The following is an 18,457-nucleotide window of genomic DNA, read 5'->3' as shown; positions in this document are numbered from 1 at the left end:
GGCAGGCAGCTGATATATCACCAGGACCATAAACTGATTGATGTTCTCATTCAAGGAGCCTGGAACTCACCCGCTTGATAAATGAACAATGTCCCAAACCAGCCCTTCTTCCTTCTTGCTGCCGTGATTGTCAAACAGCTTTAAAGCTTTTCTTTAGCTTGAGAAGCTAAACAGAGTCGTGCTTCTTAGCGAGAAGTTCTACAAAGGGCTTTGCCCTGGGTGGAGGAGGGACAGGTTTCCTTTGATGTTTAGCAGCTGGCAGTTTCCAGGTGGCTAAACTTCAAAGGCAAGTGTTAGGATCTTCCTCCAACCTGGTCCGTCAGTTCTTTGTAGATAGCTAGGCTCATTTAATGTTTCACTTTACTTGGAATGCTAAATTGGAAGCCATAAACTCCAGATGGCCTTTTAAATATGTACTGTCCTTCTACCTGAAAGGGGCCTGGCTGCCTGCAGAGCCTTGATGAGGCAGGTGGCACCTCCTTCTGAGCAGAAAGAATGTACTTTCTGCTCTGACCTCCTGTGATCCCAGTAAGTCACATTACTCCGGTTTCTCCTTAATCTCTCCACCTGTGAGTCATGCATGTCGGTATTTCCCTGTCTGACAGGACTGCTGTGAGGCTGCGTTTTCTGAAATGCAAAACCGATTCTGAGATCATCAGTAAATATACAAACCCAGATTATCAGCATTTATAAGAAAACTTGCCCCAAATGATCCGCCTCCCCCAGGGACACTGACAAGAGCTAGTAGCTACAGCTGCTAATTAAGAGTTGGTAAATGAATTTGCTGCAGGATCTTAGAGCAAGTAAGGAGTCAGATGCTGCTCATCTAAATTTTTTGAAGTCTGTTCCATCAAAGCTGTCAAATATCAATGGCAATGTCTCTATTACCTTTGCTAGCAGTGATCCTGGGCTAGATTTTGCTGTAGGTCACTGATACTGAAGTTTTTCTGACTGGTGAACCGTCTGGCTCTTTGAGGCCCAACACTGAGTGTGACATTACAGGAGTCTGGGTTAGAGGGCGAGCCTGGAGTTAAGATGATGGTGTGCTCCTCCCTGCTGTGAGAGTTATGGGCCAAGCCTGTCTATCCTTGTCTAATCAAACCCCGGGGGATCCTCCTGGATGCAAAGGGACCTCTTGTTTGATAGGCTCCGCAATCTCAGTCACTTTAAGAGGCAGAAAGTAAGTTTGACTCACTGAAGTTTTGATCTCATGCAACTCTTTTTTTTCTTTCTTCTTTTAATTAAAGCTAAATACAGAATTATAGTTGCAGATCTCATCATCCTGAAACACTGGAAAATTCAGGAAATTAACGTAAAAATTCCTTCTTTAACCCAAAATGCAATGTTTAGGATTAACGTGCAATCTAACTGCTCATGTAGTGCACAGTTTCTCTTCTGCTACATATCGTCACTCTACGTAATGTTCATTCCTTTTATGAGGCCATCCGTAAATGTTAAGCTGTAATTGATATCAACATTTGGTATTACTAAACTACATTTGATGTTACAGAAGTGAAAGCAAGTTTTCAAGGCACTCGCTGCACATGGTGCTATAATCTAACAACTCAGTTTATGACACCACATTCTTAAAAACACAGTACACTCACAACACTTGTAAGACAGTTGTCTCTAAGCAAATAACATTCATAAATTGTCTTTTGAAAAGAGATACACAGGAAACTAGAACACAATAGTACCAAACTCGTTGTTAGAGCTAAATCAAAAACAACCTTGGAAATTTCCTAAGTTCAGAGAACTTGACTGAATTAATCCTGTTTTTTTTACTGTAATCATAATAATAAATCACTGAGTATATCTGTAAGACACATTTATTCTACCACCAAAAAGTTATTTGAGAAATGCTGTCTCCTCCCATTAGCATCCTGTGGGCTGTAGTCTACATTCTTTGATTATCAGTGAGAGACTGTGCAATTTACTCAGGGACAGATAGTAGCCTTTGCAGAATTAAAACTAAAGACAGTTAAACAACCTGTTAAATACATCAAAGATGAAGTTGGATGAATAATTGGTTAGCTATTGTTAGATAATGAAGTTTCCTACCTTTCACTGATTTAATAAAAGAAAAACTTCTTAAGACTTTGTACCTAAAGCAATAGTGTGATATGAAAGCAAAAATGTGATATGAGATAAAAGATGTTTGAAGTAAAAGCATGTTTATAATAGAAACAGAATGTACATACAGGTGATCAAAGAATCCCTCCTGATCATGATATTATTGGATAACTCTTCTATTATAACCTATTATGTTTGAAAAACACATGCATATCTATATAAATAATTTGGCTTAAAGTGATTTTGAAATGAATGTATAATTAAATGCACTTTTCCTATTTGAATTCTCTTTCCAGCTGAAGTTTACCCCAAAATGTACCACACGTGCTTTTTTCTGGTGACGTACATGGCACCACTGTGTCTTATGGTGTTGGCCTATTTGCAAATATTTCGAAAGCTCTGGTGCCGCCAGGTGAGTCACTTAGACTAGCTCTATTTGCTTGCTGTTGTGACTGTGCGCAGATTCCTACGTACAGCCTTCTTCTCTAGGTGCTCCCTGTTGTCACCTGGGACTTGGATCTCTGCATCCAGTCACAGGTTCAGTGGCACTGCTGGCTTACAGCCACCTCGGATAGGCACTGAGATGCAGTAAAAAATGAAGGCAGTCAGGCTGAACGCAACCCCCTTCTCGCTCATGTCTATGAAGGGCTTAGAGGGAGAGAGAGGAAAAGGCAACAGAAAGATTGATTATTGGCAGAAGAAAGATCTCTCCCATTCAATTTGAAGTGCTTACCAAAACACCGTAGGTGACCTGGTTTCTAGTGCTAAAACCTCCTGTAGCGGTTAAGAGTTAGGATTGACTGTCTCGGTTTTTTAGTAGTCTGTACAATTTTTTATTTTTATTTTTCATTTTACAAAGTCTGAGGTTCATAGCAGGTCCAATCTGAACAAAAGTTAGACTAGAAAGTCCAGCTATCAGAACTCTGAGACTGGAATTGCCTGATGTGAAGCTGGCTGTTATCAGCAACATTTGATGTGAATTATCGGCAAATAATTGCCACAATTTCTAACGTGAACATCTATTTTCAAGCTTCAAAAAGAAAAGAAAAATACTAAAAATAAAAAAAAAACACAAGCAAGAAAGAAGACAAAGAACACTTGAACTGAAGTGGCAAAAATGATGTGAATTCTTTCAGGAACATTTTTTCCCCCTCCAACAATTTGGAGTGGTGTCAGTTTGAGAATCATATTCTGGATGTGAGCTGTAATCTGTCATACATCAGTCTGTGGTTCCCTCTGTTGTCTTCTGCCTTGTCTAGAATTTATCTGTGGCTGTAGTTCCCTGCCACCCCCTGCCCTCTCATTCTGTGAAGGAAAATAAACTCATCCTGTTGAAGACATAATGCAAGATTTTCCCTCTCCTGTCCTCTCAATGGCTCTCACAATGGCTGACATTTACATCAAGACATGGGCATGAATCATTTCTCTCTCCACATTGTGTTTGATACCATCCAAATTTGAGGCTGTGCTGGCCAGGGCATAATATCTGCCACATCAGGAGCATTTTCCATGCAGTTCAAATTGATCCATCAGAGAAATCACAAGTAGACTTTAGATTTCTGAACATATATATATATGTTCAACGTAAAAATCAAATCTTACACTGACAAAACTTAATCTCTTGTTAAAATATAGAAAAAAAAATCTGCTGTAAGGCATTTTGTTATCATCCATCCATCAAAATACCAATTATTCTAAATGTCTAATCATATTAGGTTAAAGCAGAGTTACTGTTTGTCTTGCCGTTTATCTTTAAATTATTATTTTTGCTTTTAATTTCTTACATTTATAAGATTAAATAACAAGATAGTTTGAAGGCAAAATTTAACCTTTAGAATTTGAGGGGACTCTTCACCAGCACAAAGGCTTTGCTCAATTAGTTTTGAAATTAAGTTCAGTCTAACATAGCTCTAAGACACTCTGTATTGCTGAATAGTTATCTGTCCTGTAGCACCCAATGACCTTATCATCATATTCCTTCTTAACCTTCTCTTCTGTACTTTCTTTACAATCTACCTAATCTCTCAAACTGTCCATTAATTAAGTTAATGCAAAAAAATTGTTCTTAATCTGTACGTAGCTTGAAAACACTTGTTCAAATTCAGAGCAGAAGTCGAATGACTGCAAACTAACTGTTTTGTTGGTTTTTTTTCCCTGAATTGTATTAGCTGGCCTGTTTCTTCTCCACAATGTTTCTTCTCCCTGTACATCTTGCATGCTGATGAGGTTAGGATGATCCTTTTTTTTCCAGTGGCAAAAAGGCAGAACTGCTACAGGCTTAGTGCTATCAATGATGTGAAATCACAGATGTCTCTTTTCCTAGCATAGATGATAGTACTATGTATAAGAGGCTGCACAAAGTGAAATTAAAACCACTGCACATCTATTATCAACTGTGACTTGGCTGCAGACATCAGGCATTTTTCTAAGTGCAGCAGGTGTGCCATAATCAGTCATGTAGAGCAAATGAATGCAGCGTTCTTAACCGTATTATTCGGTAATAGTTTTGATTAAGAAATCATGCTGTTTACCAGAACTTCAGTTTAATATAGTGATCCTATTGCAAGGTACAATGAGACTTCCAGATGTACGTGATAGAAAAAACACGGCAAACAGTAGATGCTTTCTATGCCTTACACTTTTTCTAAAGGTTCTTTTTTTAAAATGGAGCATGTTGTACGTGCAAGTTTTCAGATCACTACAGGTAAGACAGATTTACAAGCTATCCTTACCATACTTTGTGTGATAGCTCTTAAAATTACTGATTGTGTCTTTCAAGTAGATCTTTGAATATAAGCTTTGCAATCTTTGAATTAGTGATTCATCTTTGTAATGACAAGAACAATCATGCCACAAATACCAAGGATTTTGAGTAATTAATTTTAGTTATTAGCAAGGAAACAGTGACTAAGAAGGCTATGTTCTCTTGTGGATTTTAAGTAGATTAAAAGTAACTTCTGAACAAATAAATAGGACTGAATGGATTTATGATTAAAGAGTTGGTACGTAATTTGTATTATCAAGTTCCATACTATATGCTTAGATTTACTGACATCCAAATGCATTAACACTAAAAGCTACTCATATTAGTAACTAGGAACACTATCCATTTTTATTTTGGCAGCTGAAATACACCCTTCCAATCTTTGCAAGTTATTATTATATTTGGAGATATTTTCTCTGGTTATAAACCCCTTGATAATAATTTGAGGGGATAGAAGAAAAGTGCGTAAGAAAACAACTATGCAACGTGTAGTACCTCTTTGGACACAGTTAATGGGCTTTTAGTGAATTATTATTGGAGTTACACAAATTCTCCACAATTATCTCTACAACAGATTTGTTACTGAAAAGCAAAAATGTGCATTATGCTGGCATGTGTGTACTTGTCCATACACGATACACATGTGTGCTTACGTATATTTGTAAATGTTTCTGTATATACACCCACACTTCTGAAGTGTTATGCTCCTTAGATGGTACTGGTTCAGCAACGCCTCTGTGGGTATATAGCTCTTCTTTTTTTTTTTTTTCTGATAAAATTTTTGCTGTACTTGTTGGTGTAACAGTAGCCAAACCCATGTGTATGCCAGGTAGAGACTGAGGAAAACAGGGCTCTGTAGAAAGTTTCTCAATACAAACTTCTGAAGATTTAACAATTTAATATACAGTACAGTGAGACTGTACATTGTATACAGTCCCTACCTTTTATCATCTCTTACTATTAAAGACTGCTTAAATACCAGAAAAGACTCTTCTACCTGCACGGACAGGTTCAAACCATGTACAAAACCAGTCATGTCTAACATTTCTGTAGAGTAGCCATTCACAATTTTGAGCCCAGGCAGTGTTTCTCTTCCTCTGAGTTACATCTAGCTACCAAGAAACCTGGTCAAAGAATTCTTCAAGTGAATCTTTGGCACGATCAGGAGCGAGAGGTTTGGCCGAGTTTCTCTGCTTCCATCTCTGTTTTCTGATCAGTTCTTGCTACAAATGTGGTAACTCAGGATGACCTAAAAGGAAGGAAAAGCTTCTATTTCAAAGTTAGGAGAACAGAACATGAAAGTACACCAGATAAACCAAAGTCAGAATCTTAGATAGTGCATTATCTCAGTAGTGAATGGCAAAGACACATTGCAGTGCTACACCCCACAGCTAAGTCAGGTAAAGCCCTTGCAATAGGACAGATGCATCCAGGTATGAAACTGATACTGCCGATTTCAGCTGAATGAGCTGGAATCCTCAGTAGAAGTAAATGCAAGGGTTGGGTTGGTTTTTTTGCTTCATGTCCATAGAGACGTGAGTAAAAAAATAAATGTTATAACATATCCCCTGTTCTGCTTCGTTGATTTCCTGTTCATTACAACACAACTTTGCCAAAATGTTCCAATAGTTGTAAATCAGGTTTGATGGTGCACATAAATACTAAACTAAGGGCTTCCCTGTGCAAGAAAGCTATTCATAAAAAAATACATAATAGCTATTCTAGAACAATTCTGCATGTGCATGCTTTTATTTTAGAACAAGTGTTTCCATTTTATCTTACTTTTTTCTGAAATCAATACCCAAAATTTCATTCTCTTCTTCTCAGTTTGTGTGGGTAAGCCCTAATCTTTAAAATGTTACAATAGACAATCTGAATTTTGCAGATACTTTTAATCATGATTTATTTTGCACTCATGAGACTAGTCACCCTGCAGACAATTGCACTATGCATGAATAAATCTATAATTCTACCCAAAAGGTTTTCACAATGTATAACACTGAAAATATTATAAATGTCATTGTAATAGAGTTCTCTGAGAAAGTCCATTCTATCCGTAGTCTTTCACTTTTGTCTGCAGACAGGAAATAATTTTGAAGAACTGAAGCAAAATTGCTTTATTTGGCTTGGCTTATGTGAGGGCACAGAAAACGAAAACCGAGATTGTTTTTTTTTAATAGCATGGTGCTACATCTATCTATTGCAAAGTGTCTTTGCCTAACCTAACTCTTCCTTTGTCTTGGCACTCTTCCCTGATTCCCCTCCATTCATCACGGTGTGATTCAGTTTTGAAGAGCTTTGCAGGGAGATCCACACTTCAGCTGTGATTTCTTTAGCTGCTTTATTGTCATCTAGATTGCATATTTGGAAGATTTATGGCACTTAAAAGTATGTAGGCTTTAAATCCTTGTTTTCCAATGCTGAAAAGCTCTTTAGTATCTTAAATTAGCAGCATATGAATGGGATAAACTACTCTGCCATGCAATAAAACATCTAATGTAGAACTTTTATAGTGAAAAAATACTATTGCAGTAGTAGGGTTGGTAAGCGTGATAGTCTGAAGAGACAAGCAAGGCAAGATATATGGGAAGTAAAGACAATTGTAATACATCGGTTGATATATTTGGATAAAAGACAAATTTTTATGCAGTGCTTCAAGTGTGCCTGAAATCGGGTTTGTTTCTTGCTGCTACATCAATTAATTTAATAAAAAAACCTTCTTCTCCTTGCAAGCTTACATTGTGTATGTCAACATGTCTATTTTTCTTGTTATAGCTACCCACAGTGCTAGTTTTTCAAAGTACCCCTTATTTTGTCTTTTTTAGATCCCAGGAACTTCTTCTGTTGTTCAGAAAAACTGGAAGCCTCTGCAGTCCTCAGCACAGCCCCGAGGGCTGGGACAATCAACAAAGTCAAAGATTAGTGCTGTGGCAGCTGAAATAAAACAGATTCGTGCAAGAAGGAAAACAGCACGTATGCTAATGGTCGTCCTCCTGGTTTTTGCACTTTGCTATCTACCAATTAGCATCCTCAATGTCTTGAAAAGGTAAAGTTTATCCCAAAACATAAACACTTGATAAAGCTTTCTGTCTAAAAACGATCCTCTGTTACGAGATTCCTCTTATTCTGGCAAATACTTTTGAAGGATAAGCTTACTTATTTTGTGATAAAGAAATGGAAAATAAGAATAAGGTTGCAAGAAAAAATATATCTAATCTATCCTTCGTACTGAAAATGAAGGCCAGATTGTAGAACCCTTATTAGCAAGCTCTTCCTCATGAAAATTATCTAGCCTGTCCCCTCATTAAAACCTGACAATTACATAGGATTACAGTTTGCTGTAGATGCACCCATGGAAGTGCATTTACGTAAAGCAGCAGCTGAAGGCTAGTGGGACAGTGTCGTGTTGTGGCTTGTCCCCCAGGACTGTGAAATGGTGGGTTCAAACCCCAGCCCCATTTTGAGACCTTAGGCTAACCCTTTGGTTTGCTTATGAAGCTCTGTTTTGCTTTTCTACCCTTTTCTCTCCTCTTCATTTGAGACATAATTGTTCACATGATGCCTGACAGGCTAAGGCTTTGATACAGTCTTTTCTCATGAGACCTCTGGAAAAATCAATAAATAATAACATATTACAGAAGATTTGAATATCCTCAAAAAATAAACAGACTTTTATTGGTGCTTGAGGAACATGTCAGGTTGTAAGGAATGTTTTCAAGTTGAATATGAAGGCTCAAATACATCCCACTCAATTCTGGCACTTTGCTGAGGCCTAATTTAAGTATTTTCCATCTTCAAGTCCCTTGGTAGGCAATGAGGAGAGAAAATAATATTTCCAGAAGGCAGTTCAGGCCACCTATGGTCTGAACCACAGAGGAACTACACAGGCTGCCTCAGCTACAGTAGGAGAGTAGGCCTGTAGTTAGATTTTCATTTAAATGGCACAAGTTAGGTGTAAGGAATCTGGGCAAAGCAGATTTCTCTGGAGGACAGAAGCTGCTACTGTGGCCTCAGGTTTTCAGCCAGGTCCGTGCCTTTCTAACTCCAAACCCCCTGATTATTGAAGAGTGAGCCTAGAGCTGGGAACCTCAATGACTTGAATAGATCAAAAGCAGCTTTTCCCATCTTTTTTTGTCTTATCTGATGCCAGCTAACTTCAGTTACTTAGAGAAAAGTTATGCATCTGCACCATTGCAAAGTAAAGTACTGATGGTCTCTGCTGTGCTAAACGACCAAGACAGGAGAATGAGGGATGGGGAGAAGACTTTATTTGCCCAAGAAAGCAAGAACTGTTGAATCAGCTTTTCTGTGATACTGCAAATAGGTCATCAGAGATAAAATTAGGCTGGAAGTTGCTAAATCTTTTTATATGATTTCTAATTTTGCCATCTTTCAGGTTTGCTTCTCTTTCTCCATAGGGTTTTTGGAATGTTTAATCATGCTGATGACAGAGAAACTGTATACGCCTGGTTCACATTCTCACATTGGCTTGTATATGCAAACAGTGCAGCCAATCCTATTATTTATAACTTCCTCAGTGGTAAGTTACAGTTACCTAGAATTCAAGTTTAATGTATAGTTTGAATGTAATGAGCCATAGCAAATAAGATTAATGACTGTCTAACATCAGCCCAGCTCCTCCAGTGGGAGCTAGATCCTCTTCTTGGAACAAGATGCCTGATGTATCCCATTACCTTCAGGCTATCTACCTGTAACTAAACTAAAGAGTGCCAGGGCCCGAGTCCAAATGCTTGCATTTGTCCATACCATTAATTTGGTAGAGATGTCCCTGGCATGACTTTGATCTGAAACATTACCATTCCCCTAAACACTCCCCGGATACTGTCTGGGAGGTAGCACAGGTCAGGCGCTGTCCCCAGTTGGCATTTTATATGTAGGTATTGGGCTTTGGAGGCTGTGAGTCTTTAATAATGCTTACATGACCAGACAGTGCCAACTAGGTTCAAGGCCAAAGAACCAGCCAGGATGCTGTTCAATTCCTAGTACAGATCTGTCTTAGTTTGTATTTGTCTTATTTGGCTGTGAACAGCAGAATCAGGACCTAAACTGGTGGTATGACAGCTAAATTTGGGAAAGCAAAAGTCTATTGATCCTCACTATACATTTCCCTGCTGTAGTTTTTTGGTGGTGTGTAGTGTGAAGATGATTTGAACAATTTACTCAGAGCCCCAAAAGCGGACTAATGGGCTGTTGAACACTTTGAATCTTTTAAAATGTATTCAAGATGAAATACGAATTACCCATGCCCTCTCATTTCACATGTCAAGTAACGATTCAGTCATTTAAGCCTACAATTGGTCAACTACTTATTTTTATTAGATAGGTTATTAATCAATAGACTATCCATGACATGATTTCATAAATCATTCTATGTTGTCCATTCTGTCTAGCCAAGAATAATTTAAGTTTCATACCATACCTCACATATCTTCTTACAAAGGTTATATTTTTTCTATCTTTCTCCAAGATGTTGAAATTGTGATTTCCTGCTTCTGCATTAGAAGAACATCTGGGTGTTTCGGGTTAATTTTGCTTTAGATAGATGCTTTTTTTCTAATCTATAAAGTTTGTTGAAACATGGTTTATAGTGCAATTTTTTTCATTAGTCTTTTTTTTTGTGGTTGACAGGGAAATTTAGAGAAGAATTTAAAGCAGCATTTTCTTGTTGCATCTTTGGCATTCACAGTCACCATGATGAACGGCTCACCAGAGGTCGTGCCAGTACAGAGAGTCGGAAATCCTTGACCACCCAGATCAGCAATTTTGATAATGTTTCAAAACTTTCAGAACATGTTGTATTGACCAACATAAACACAATTCCAGCAAATGGTACTGCACCTGTTACCCACTGGTAGTATACTTGTCCCTATGTCTTTTGATGCTGTGGAAGTAAAATTCAATTGTGCATACAACAATATTTGAATCTGAGCACAATGCAATGAGAGAAGGTGGTTTACAATTAAGAACTGGCTGTAAGAAAAGTAACTTAAAAGAAATATTTTATAGAATATGCTGCAACTTTGGCTATATATTGATGAAACGAGCATTTATTTCAAAAGTTCAGTTGCAGTTGGGGAGGGTGTAAGGTATATTTTATATAAATATTTTCTTTGGATCCCTGCTTCCTTTAGGCTCCTAAGTAATTAAAGAACAGGTACCTGAAAGTATGAAAATAATTTTCCCTGGAGTTGCAATGTGTTTATAAACATCTATATTCTACTCAAAGCTAATTCTCTGAAGTTGTGGTCTATTTTATAACAAATATAATAACCAAAATTGGGCATACAGATTGACGTTGTTGAGAGGTTGGTGCTGGTCTCTTCTCACAGGTAATTAGCGATAGAACAAGAGGGAATGGGTTCAAGCTGCAGCAGGGTAGGTTTAGGCTGGACATTAGGAAAAATTCTTCACAGAAAGAGTGGTTAGACACTGGAATAGGCTGCCCAGGGAGGTGGTGGAGTCACCATCCCTGGATGTGTTTAAGACTCGTTTAGATGTGGTGTGAAGGGATACGGTGTAGGGGAGAACTTTGTAGAGTGGGGTTGATGGTTGGACTCGATGATCCCAAGGGTCTTTTCCAACCTAAATGATTCTATGATTCTAAGTACGTGAATGTCCTTGACTATTTCAAATGATCTACTTACCACGCATTCTGGTGTGAGTTGGGCCGATCAGATTTCTTTCCTCGCATTTTCTGTTCTTTTTGCTCTTGGGTGAGTTATTGCGTGTAGTCAGGAGAAGCTGGGAAGCCACTCTTGATTTTTCTCCAAAACAGGTTCATAAATAAATAAACACAGTCTGAAATGAAAGGCAGAAGTTATTCAAGCTTTCCCAGTTCTAGGTAAACACTGAAATGATTGTGTAATTCCCTGGCTTTGTGAATAGATGGAAAATGACATATAATTTATTATTTGATATTTCTCATTACATTGTATGTTATATCCCAGCAGGACTTTGCAAGGGACTGCAAGTACAGGATTCATTCCTCCTGTCCTAGGGATGTGAACGTTGGTTGTCTAGAAGTTATCTCAGACACTATAGGGTAGGACTAGATAAGCCATATATTGATAACAGAGAAACTGCTAACTGCAAGGACAGATAATCTGTTCCTAAAATATATATCTAAAACGAAATAAATAAATTCTGAAGAAGTCTGTCCTTTTCACTTACTATAGAAGGAATGTTGGGTTTTTTCCTGAATTCAGCTTGATCTTCTCCAGTAATGTTGCCATTCTTGTATGTATGGCACAAGCAAGGTTACAGCCGTGAGACCCAGATGACAGTGTGGCTGTAGGTGATGTTCAACTCTATATCAATTATTTGTCGTCATTCTCTTCTCCCTGCCCATCCTTCTCTCATGGCAAGGGGGTTGGTCTAAATGATCTTTAAAGGTCTCTTCCAACCCAAACCGTTCTATGATTCTATGATTGACTTGTACACAGGAAGCTGTAGTGCTCTGCTGGTCACAGTGGCATCTGGATATGGAACCAAAGGGCAATTTGCCAGATAATGCATATTAAATAAGTAGTAGATCATATTAAAAATGTTTAACAGTAAGTAAATCAAGATTTATGCATCAGAAATCCCCTTAGACTTCCCCCAGGAAGTCTTCACTTAAAATTTGCAAGCGCAAGTTGGATTTTTTTTCTGGCAGACCATTTTGTTAATAGATCGTCACCTGCATAGCGTTCAGAGAGTGGCAATTACAGGGTGAGCCAGTCAGCTACCTGATACAAACGGTAAAATCATCTTAAAATCCTTATTCTATCTTACAGGTATCACAGCTACACTCAGCCCATTGAAATCAGTGGAACTGCATCGCCACATACCAGGGATGAACATGACTTCAAACTTAGATGAAGTTGTGAGGGTTTCTGAAGAAGACACTGGCAACACAGAGAATGCAGAGTGGGACAAATTCATCCCTAGCATAACTAAACTTACCTCGATGGAGTTACAGCAAGGATGACTTTGGCTCAATACATGTAAGACCACTAGAGAATGGCACATGCGTTTAGCTGTGTTACAGACTACAACTGGACAAAGGGATTCCTTCAAAACAACTGCCTCTTCTATATCTTCTCAGTCTTACAGAAACCTTCTTACCTCAGTATGAGCTAAAGAACATGTCTTTACAAGTCTTTTTAAAGATTGGATTGTATCATACTTTGTAAATACTGTAGATATTTATTTTTATATATTTTAGATGCTGTGGAATGTTCTAAAATGTATCATATAAAGAATTCTAAGTATTTGAAAGAAGTCTCAACCATCATTTATTTATATCTTGTTTCTATAAATGAGTGACTTATTTACAAGGAATGTTTACTTATGCACTAGTGATATTCTGGAATTCATTTTCGCTTCTTTTTCTGCTAATTCACTTGTAGTAAATTCTACATTCATTATGGAACTTTCACTTCAGATTGATTTGGGGAGATTCCGGGTTACTTTTCTAAGCACAGACATGCTTCTAAGACGTGAACACAGAGTGCTGCAAGTCACATATGTTTTCATAAGATTACACTAAATAGCCAATTATTTTTTTGCTTCAGACTCGAGTGCCTAAAAAGTAACTACTTAAATAAAACTTATGTGACGCTCAAAGGTGCTATAAGCTCAAAATTCCTACTCAGGCCAATAGGAATAACAAGTGTCAGCACCCCTGAAGGACAGGACATTTTAACTTTGGTAGCTCATTTTAGTCCATAATGTCTGCAAGTGTTGCTCCAGAAGATCTGTGAGGATCTTTAAAATAGAAAACATTGGTTATCTTGCCTGCTTTCATGATTTCTCTCTCAGATGCCATTTAATACAAACAATTAACAGATTTATATGCCAAGAAAATGTTGACTTTTCAACAATTAAAATGTTTCTCTCTAGAAATTATAGAAGGGATATCTCATTGGATCGGTAGATCGATTACTCACTTATCCACTTCCAGTTTATGGGACAAGCTCCCTGGCCTGGGGCTTCCTACCATGCATTGTAACTTTTCTTCTTAAAGAATGAAGATGGTGCATCACTGGAGACTTAGTCTACTAGGGGAATGTGGCCTATTGGTTAGAAAGAAGCTAATCTATAAGACCCTGAGCTACAATCTCCCTGTGGTGTTATTTTTGCATTTCAGTTCAGATTTTTCAAAAGGAAGGGTAAGATGGGAGGGAAGAAAAGGCATTTGACATAGAAAGAAGGCATTCTCACATATTCAAATATTTCTGAAATACCAATTATACATAGACAAGGTGTTACTTGATTAAGTCATGTAAATATGTTTTCTAGGTTTTACTTTGACCCAATATCACACAATGTACTGTCTATCGTGACAGCTATAGTTTAATGAAGTGCAAAGTGCTTAATCACTTTATGCTTTAGCCTTCCCCAACAGCTGTTTTACTTGACATTGTCGCAATTACTCCTAGTTTACACTGATGTAAAGTGAGAGAAAAAAAATGCATTTGTTTGTATATTAAAGTTTACTTTTTCTATTAAAAGAAAAAAAGGAGAATATTCTTTTTCTATTAAAAAAGAATAAAGAGAAATACCTAAATGGAAAGAATGTTTAAACATCAAATAAAATCATAGGAATTCCTATATTCCTATGTGTAAGCTTAATTTTTGAGTATAGCTATTATGTCATTGTTATTTCAAGAAATTATTTTACTGTGTCTCTTCTAAGAAAAGAAAACTCAAATAATTTTGGAAAGTACAGCAGGATTTGATTTCATAGCTATTGCAATTCGTTTGCCATTAGAAGGCTATTTTTGCTCTGCAACCACGGAAAATATAGCATTCTTAAACTGTGTGGAACAAGAGATAATTTTTCTATATCATTTGAAATGGTTGGACCAACGGCTGATGAATTAAAACATTGCAGAAATGGGAGAACAGAATTCAAAAAGTCTTCTAATTTTTTCTTGTGTCTTGATAAAAGGAGGCTGAGGGGAGACGTTGTCGGTCTCTACAACTACCTGAAAGGAGGTTGTAGAGAGGTAGATGTTGGTTTCTTCTCCCAAGCAACAGGCGATAGGACAAGAGGAAATGGCCTCAAGTTCTGCCAGAGGAGGTTTAGGATGAATATTAGGAAAAATTTCTTCACGGAAAGGGTTATCAAGCATTGGAACAGGCTGCCCAGGGAAGTGGTGGAGTCAGCATCCCTGGAGGTATTTAAAAGACAGGTAGACGTGATGCTTCGGGACATGGTTCAGTGGTGGTTTTGGCAGTGTTAGGTTAATGGTTGGCCTCAATGATTTAAAGGTCCCTTCCAGCCTAGACAATTCTAAGTAAATAAAAAGTAAAAAAAATAAAAACTAGTATAGTAATCTAGCTGCAAAATAATTATCAGTAACCATTTAGTTGTGCCATAAAATTCTGCCTCAACCCATCGCTGAAAAATGTCAATTATGTCAAAATTTTGCAAACCTATACTTTCATTTCAGAAAATGTATTTTTAGCTTTTCCTTGAAGAGAGAGCAAGAATGTAGAAAGTAAATGGTTACCTAAGAAAACGTTGTCAATATAAAAGGGGAGTATGTGTACTTTTCAAACATAAAAGGTCCCAGGTGACTGCAGAAGACCAGTAAAATTATCATGCCTTGTCTGGTGTATTGCCCAGATCCCTGTGAGATGAACGGGGAGGAAAAGAATACAGTATTTCTAACTTAGGACAGCTAATAAAGAACTAAAATAGCAACGTTAGTGATGCTCATGGAAAAAACATAAGTAGCATCTTTCCAAAGGGGGGTTAAATACCACCTGCCAACACAAATTGTCTTCCTTTTGCTGCTACCTTAATGCCAGTTGGATAAATTGTGTTACCTAATCTGAGATAAGAACAGCACTAAAGGTCATTGGCAGTTTTTGGCTCCTGCAGGTCTCCTGTGTCATGTTAGACATGGAGGTTCTGGTCTTAATTTTCTCTTTTGTAAGAGGAAAGGTCTCTGCTGTTCTCTTTGTTCTTTCTTCTTATTTTTGTTTAGCTCTCCAAAATTAAAATAGTCTACTGTTCCTAGGAATTTCTTTTTTAGGCATAACTTTAACTTAATAGTACTTTTTGTGTGGAGAATATAAATAAAATATGAGACATTCGTGGACAAATGAATGGGTTTTTCTCTGGCCAGATCTTTGTTGAGTAAATAGCATATTTTTCAGACACAAGTGATACAATCAGAGCTTATCTAAGACTTGAAATTCTAAGGATAGGTAGAAAGTGTTAACTAATTCTTGCCAGAGAGTATGGTAATCAAGCTGCAGGTTAGTTAAATATGGTTATCAATATAAAGATTTGGTTATCTGGAAATAAAAGATTTTTCATTCAAAAATAATTTTTAATATTTTGATGCAAATATTCATATATATTTATTTCTTCATTTTTAAAAAATTTGAGAAATACCTAGATATTTTCTTCTTTAGCTGAGTTAAGTTTTCGGGGACCATTTCATCAGAAAAACTTCACAGGCATTTAAAAACCTGTTGACCACCTGTGTAAAGTAGTGGTGGGTTTTTTGCCAGTACTAGGGCCTTTTACTCCAGAAAGATCCAAATTTTTGGATGCATTCGAAATACCATCCAGCTGTATTTATTTTCAAATGAAAATAATCACTGGGAATTTTCAGTAAAGACAAACCCAGTAGTGAGCAATGGCTATTAATGGAGACAGAAATAGATGTGAAAACAGGGTAAGATTTTAAGAGCAATATGGAATTTAAAGCCTTTTGCATGTGCCAGAAATTAAAGCATCTTAAAGAAACTTTTGGGCTTCTTTTCCATCAAAAAATATCAGACGAGGAATGAGCATTTCTTATCCAGTCTATAAATATTGAAAACTATCTGAAAACTGAGCTTTACTTGTGTTCTATTACCTCTAGCTGTTTTGGTATTCTAATAATTCCACTGGCAACTCAGGAGCATAGAAATGGAGTTCTCGTGCCATTGTTTCTGCTTGGTCATAGCACCATTAGGCATAGAGTTTAAATCACAACATATTTGTTCCTGCAGATATAAATTTTTGTGACACCATCATTCTGGTACTTTGTTTTTCAACATATTTCACAGTCTCATATCCTGACCTCTTTCTCCTTTCCTGTTGTAGCTGTAGTGATAAACTCGTGCCCTGCAGTCACAATGACTGCAAGATAATTTCTCCCCCTCTCCACCTCCAAAAAGGCATTTTACTTTTTTTTCCTTTTCTTCTGGACTGTACAGAGGGCACCATCTCATTCTCTGATACTAGCAAAATTGATGCATGTCATTAATCTGGAGAGGGCTTTATGAGAAGGAGAGTACACTAAACATTAGCTTAACTCAGCCCTTGCACTAAGATGCATCGCAACCTACTGCTGCATGTTACAAGGCAAAGTTAGCCTTCCAACCTAAAATCTGTCTCACAGCTAAAATTACATTAATTTCTCAGGCTATTCCTTTTACCTGACAATAAGGCTTTTTTCTGACCATTGGATATATTGGATGAAATAGTATTTTATTTTATTGAATACACTTTCCAAAAAACAAAGGAAGACAAGTATTTAGCAATGTTGGCATTAAGAGTTTAAATAAAGAGCATACTACATTAACTAAGTTGAAATCTGAGTTAAAGAAAAAAATTATATGCAAGATTGAATTTTCCTGAGATAAATAAACAATAAGCAAAATCTGGACTTGGCTCAAGTTTAGCTTTGCCAATAAGGGACAGAATTTCACCCACTGTATCTCTATCTCTGCTAGCTGGAAGTTTTATATCTTTTTGCTTTAAGCATTCAAGGACAAAATCCAATTAAAAATGTTCCGTATGGGATAAGCAATTTGTGAAAATAAGAGTCATGAGTAGTATGGAGGAATCAATAGGGATCTGTTCTTTCCTCCTCCTTCCAGTGCAAAAATGAAGAGCATCCAGTGAAGCCAGCAAGTGTATGATTGCATGCTTTATGGTTGATTTATTTTTTATTAAGTACCCAAGCCAGCTTGGCAAACTATTTTTTGATGTATTTTAGTGAACCTCCTGAAGCTAGACCCATAGTCCAGTATGGGTCTAGACTACAGACTAGTTATTTGCTCCTCTGGTCTACTGTCTAGCGGGCTCCATAGCTTCTCTCTGTCCTTAACAGATCATGATCCTATTCCATTTCTGAGATGAAAATTCACTTCTAAAATTTATTAAAAGTGCTTACAGACAGAAGGTGATCAGACACAGCAACAGGTATTTTCTGGAGGGATTATTGGCAGCAGCCAAAGACTTGCTCTGCTAGTTTCTCTGGAAATCAAGTGGGACCTGAACGCAGAGGGAGAGCCAGATCCCGTGAAAAATCCCAAAGGACCATGTCCCATCTAGACGCAGTCCAGCTTAGTGATTATGGCGAAAAGAGAAATGTGAGCAAAGGGGGTAACAACGGCAGCAGAGGAAGCTCGAGGGGGTGGGGTGGGGGGCGAGGGAGGGGATGAGCTTCGTCCACTGCCCCTGACCGAACGAGGTGGGCAGAGACAGACGCCGGGTTGACGGGGGAAGGGTGACGGAGCTGCCGCCCTCCCGCCCCGTGCCGCGGGACGCTGGGCGCGACGCCCACCCGCGGGGCGGGGCGCTGTCCGCGCCGCCGGTGCTGAAGG

General features: G+C 37.8%; 1 protein-coding gene across 2 annotated transcripts in view; it reads left to right on the top strand.

Annotated features, from left to right (window-relative positions):
• The window catches only part of HCRTR2 (hypocretin receptor 2), a 35,190-nt gene extending 20,841 nt beyond the window's left edge, over nucleotides 1-14,349 (top strand). Inside the window, exons 4-8 of one of the 2 annotated variants that reach the window (XM_063331127.1) lie at nucleotides 2,370-2,485; nucleotides 7,663-7,883; nucleotides 9,256-9,377; nucleotides 10,487-10,687; nucleotides 12,634-14,349. In XM_063331127.1, the coding sequence (XP_063187197.1) occupies nucleotides 2,370-2,485; nucleotides 7,663-7,883; nucleotides 9,256-9,377; nucleotides 10,487-10,687; nucleotides 12,634-12,827 (854 nt within the window). In that variant the 3' untranslated portion in view covers nucleotides 12,828-14,349. Of the gene's footprint in view, nucleotides 1-2,369; nucleotides 2,486-7,662; nucleotides 7,884-9,255; nucleotides 9,378-10,486; nucleotides 10,710-12,633 lie in introns of both variants that reach the window. The other variant, XM_063331128.1, reaches the window with a different exon arrangement.
• The last annotated feature ends 4,108 nt before the right edge of the window (nucleotides 14,350-18,457 follow it).

This window comes from Chroicocephalus ridibundus, chromosome 3 (genome assembly GCF_963924245.1).
Source record: "Chroicocephalus ridibundus chromosome 3, bChrRid1.1, whole genome shotgun sequence".
NCBI lineage: Eukaryota > Metazoa > Chordata > Aves > Charadriiformes > Laridae > Chroicocephalus > Chroicocephalus ridibundus.
The sequence above is the reverse complement of the archived record's forward strand: the minus strand, read 5'-3'. Positions and strand labels throughout refer to the sequence as shown.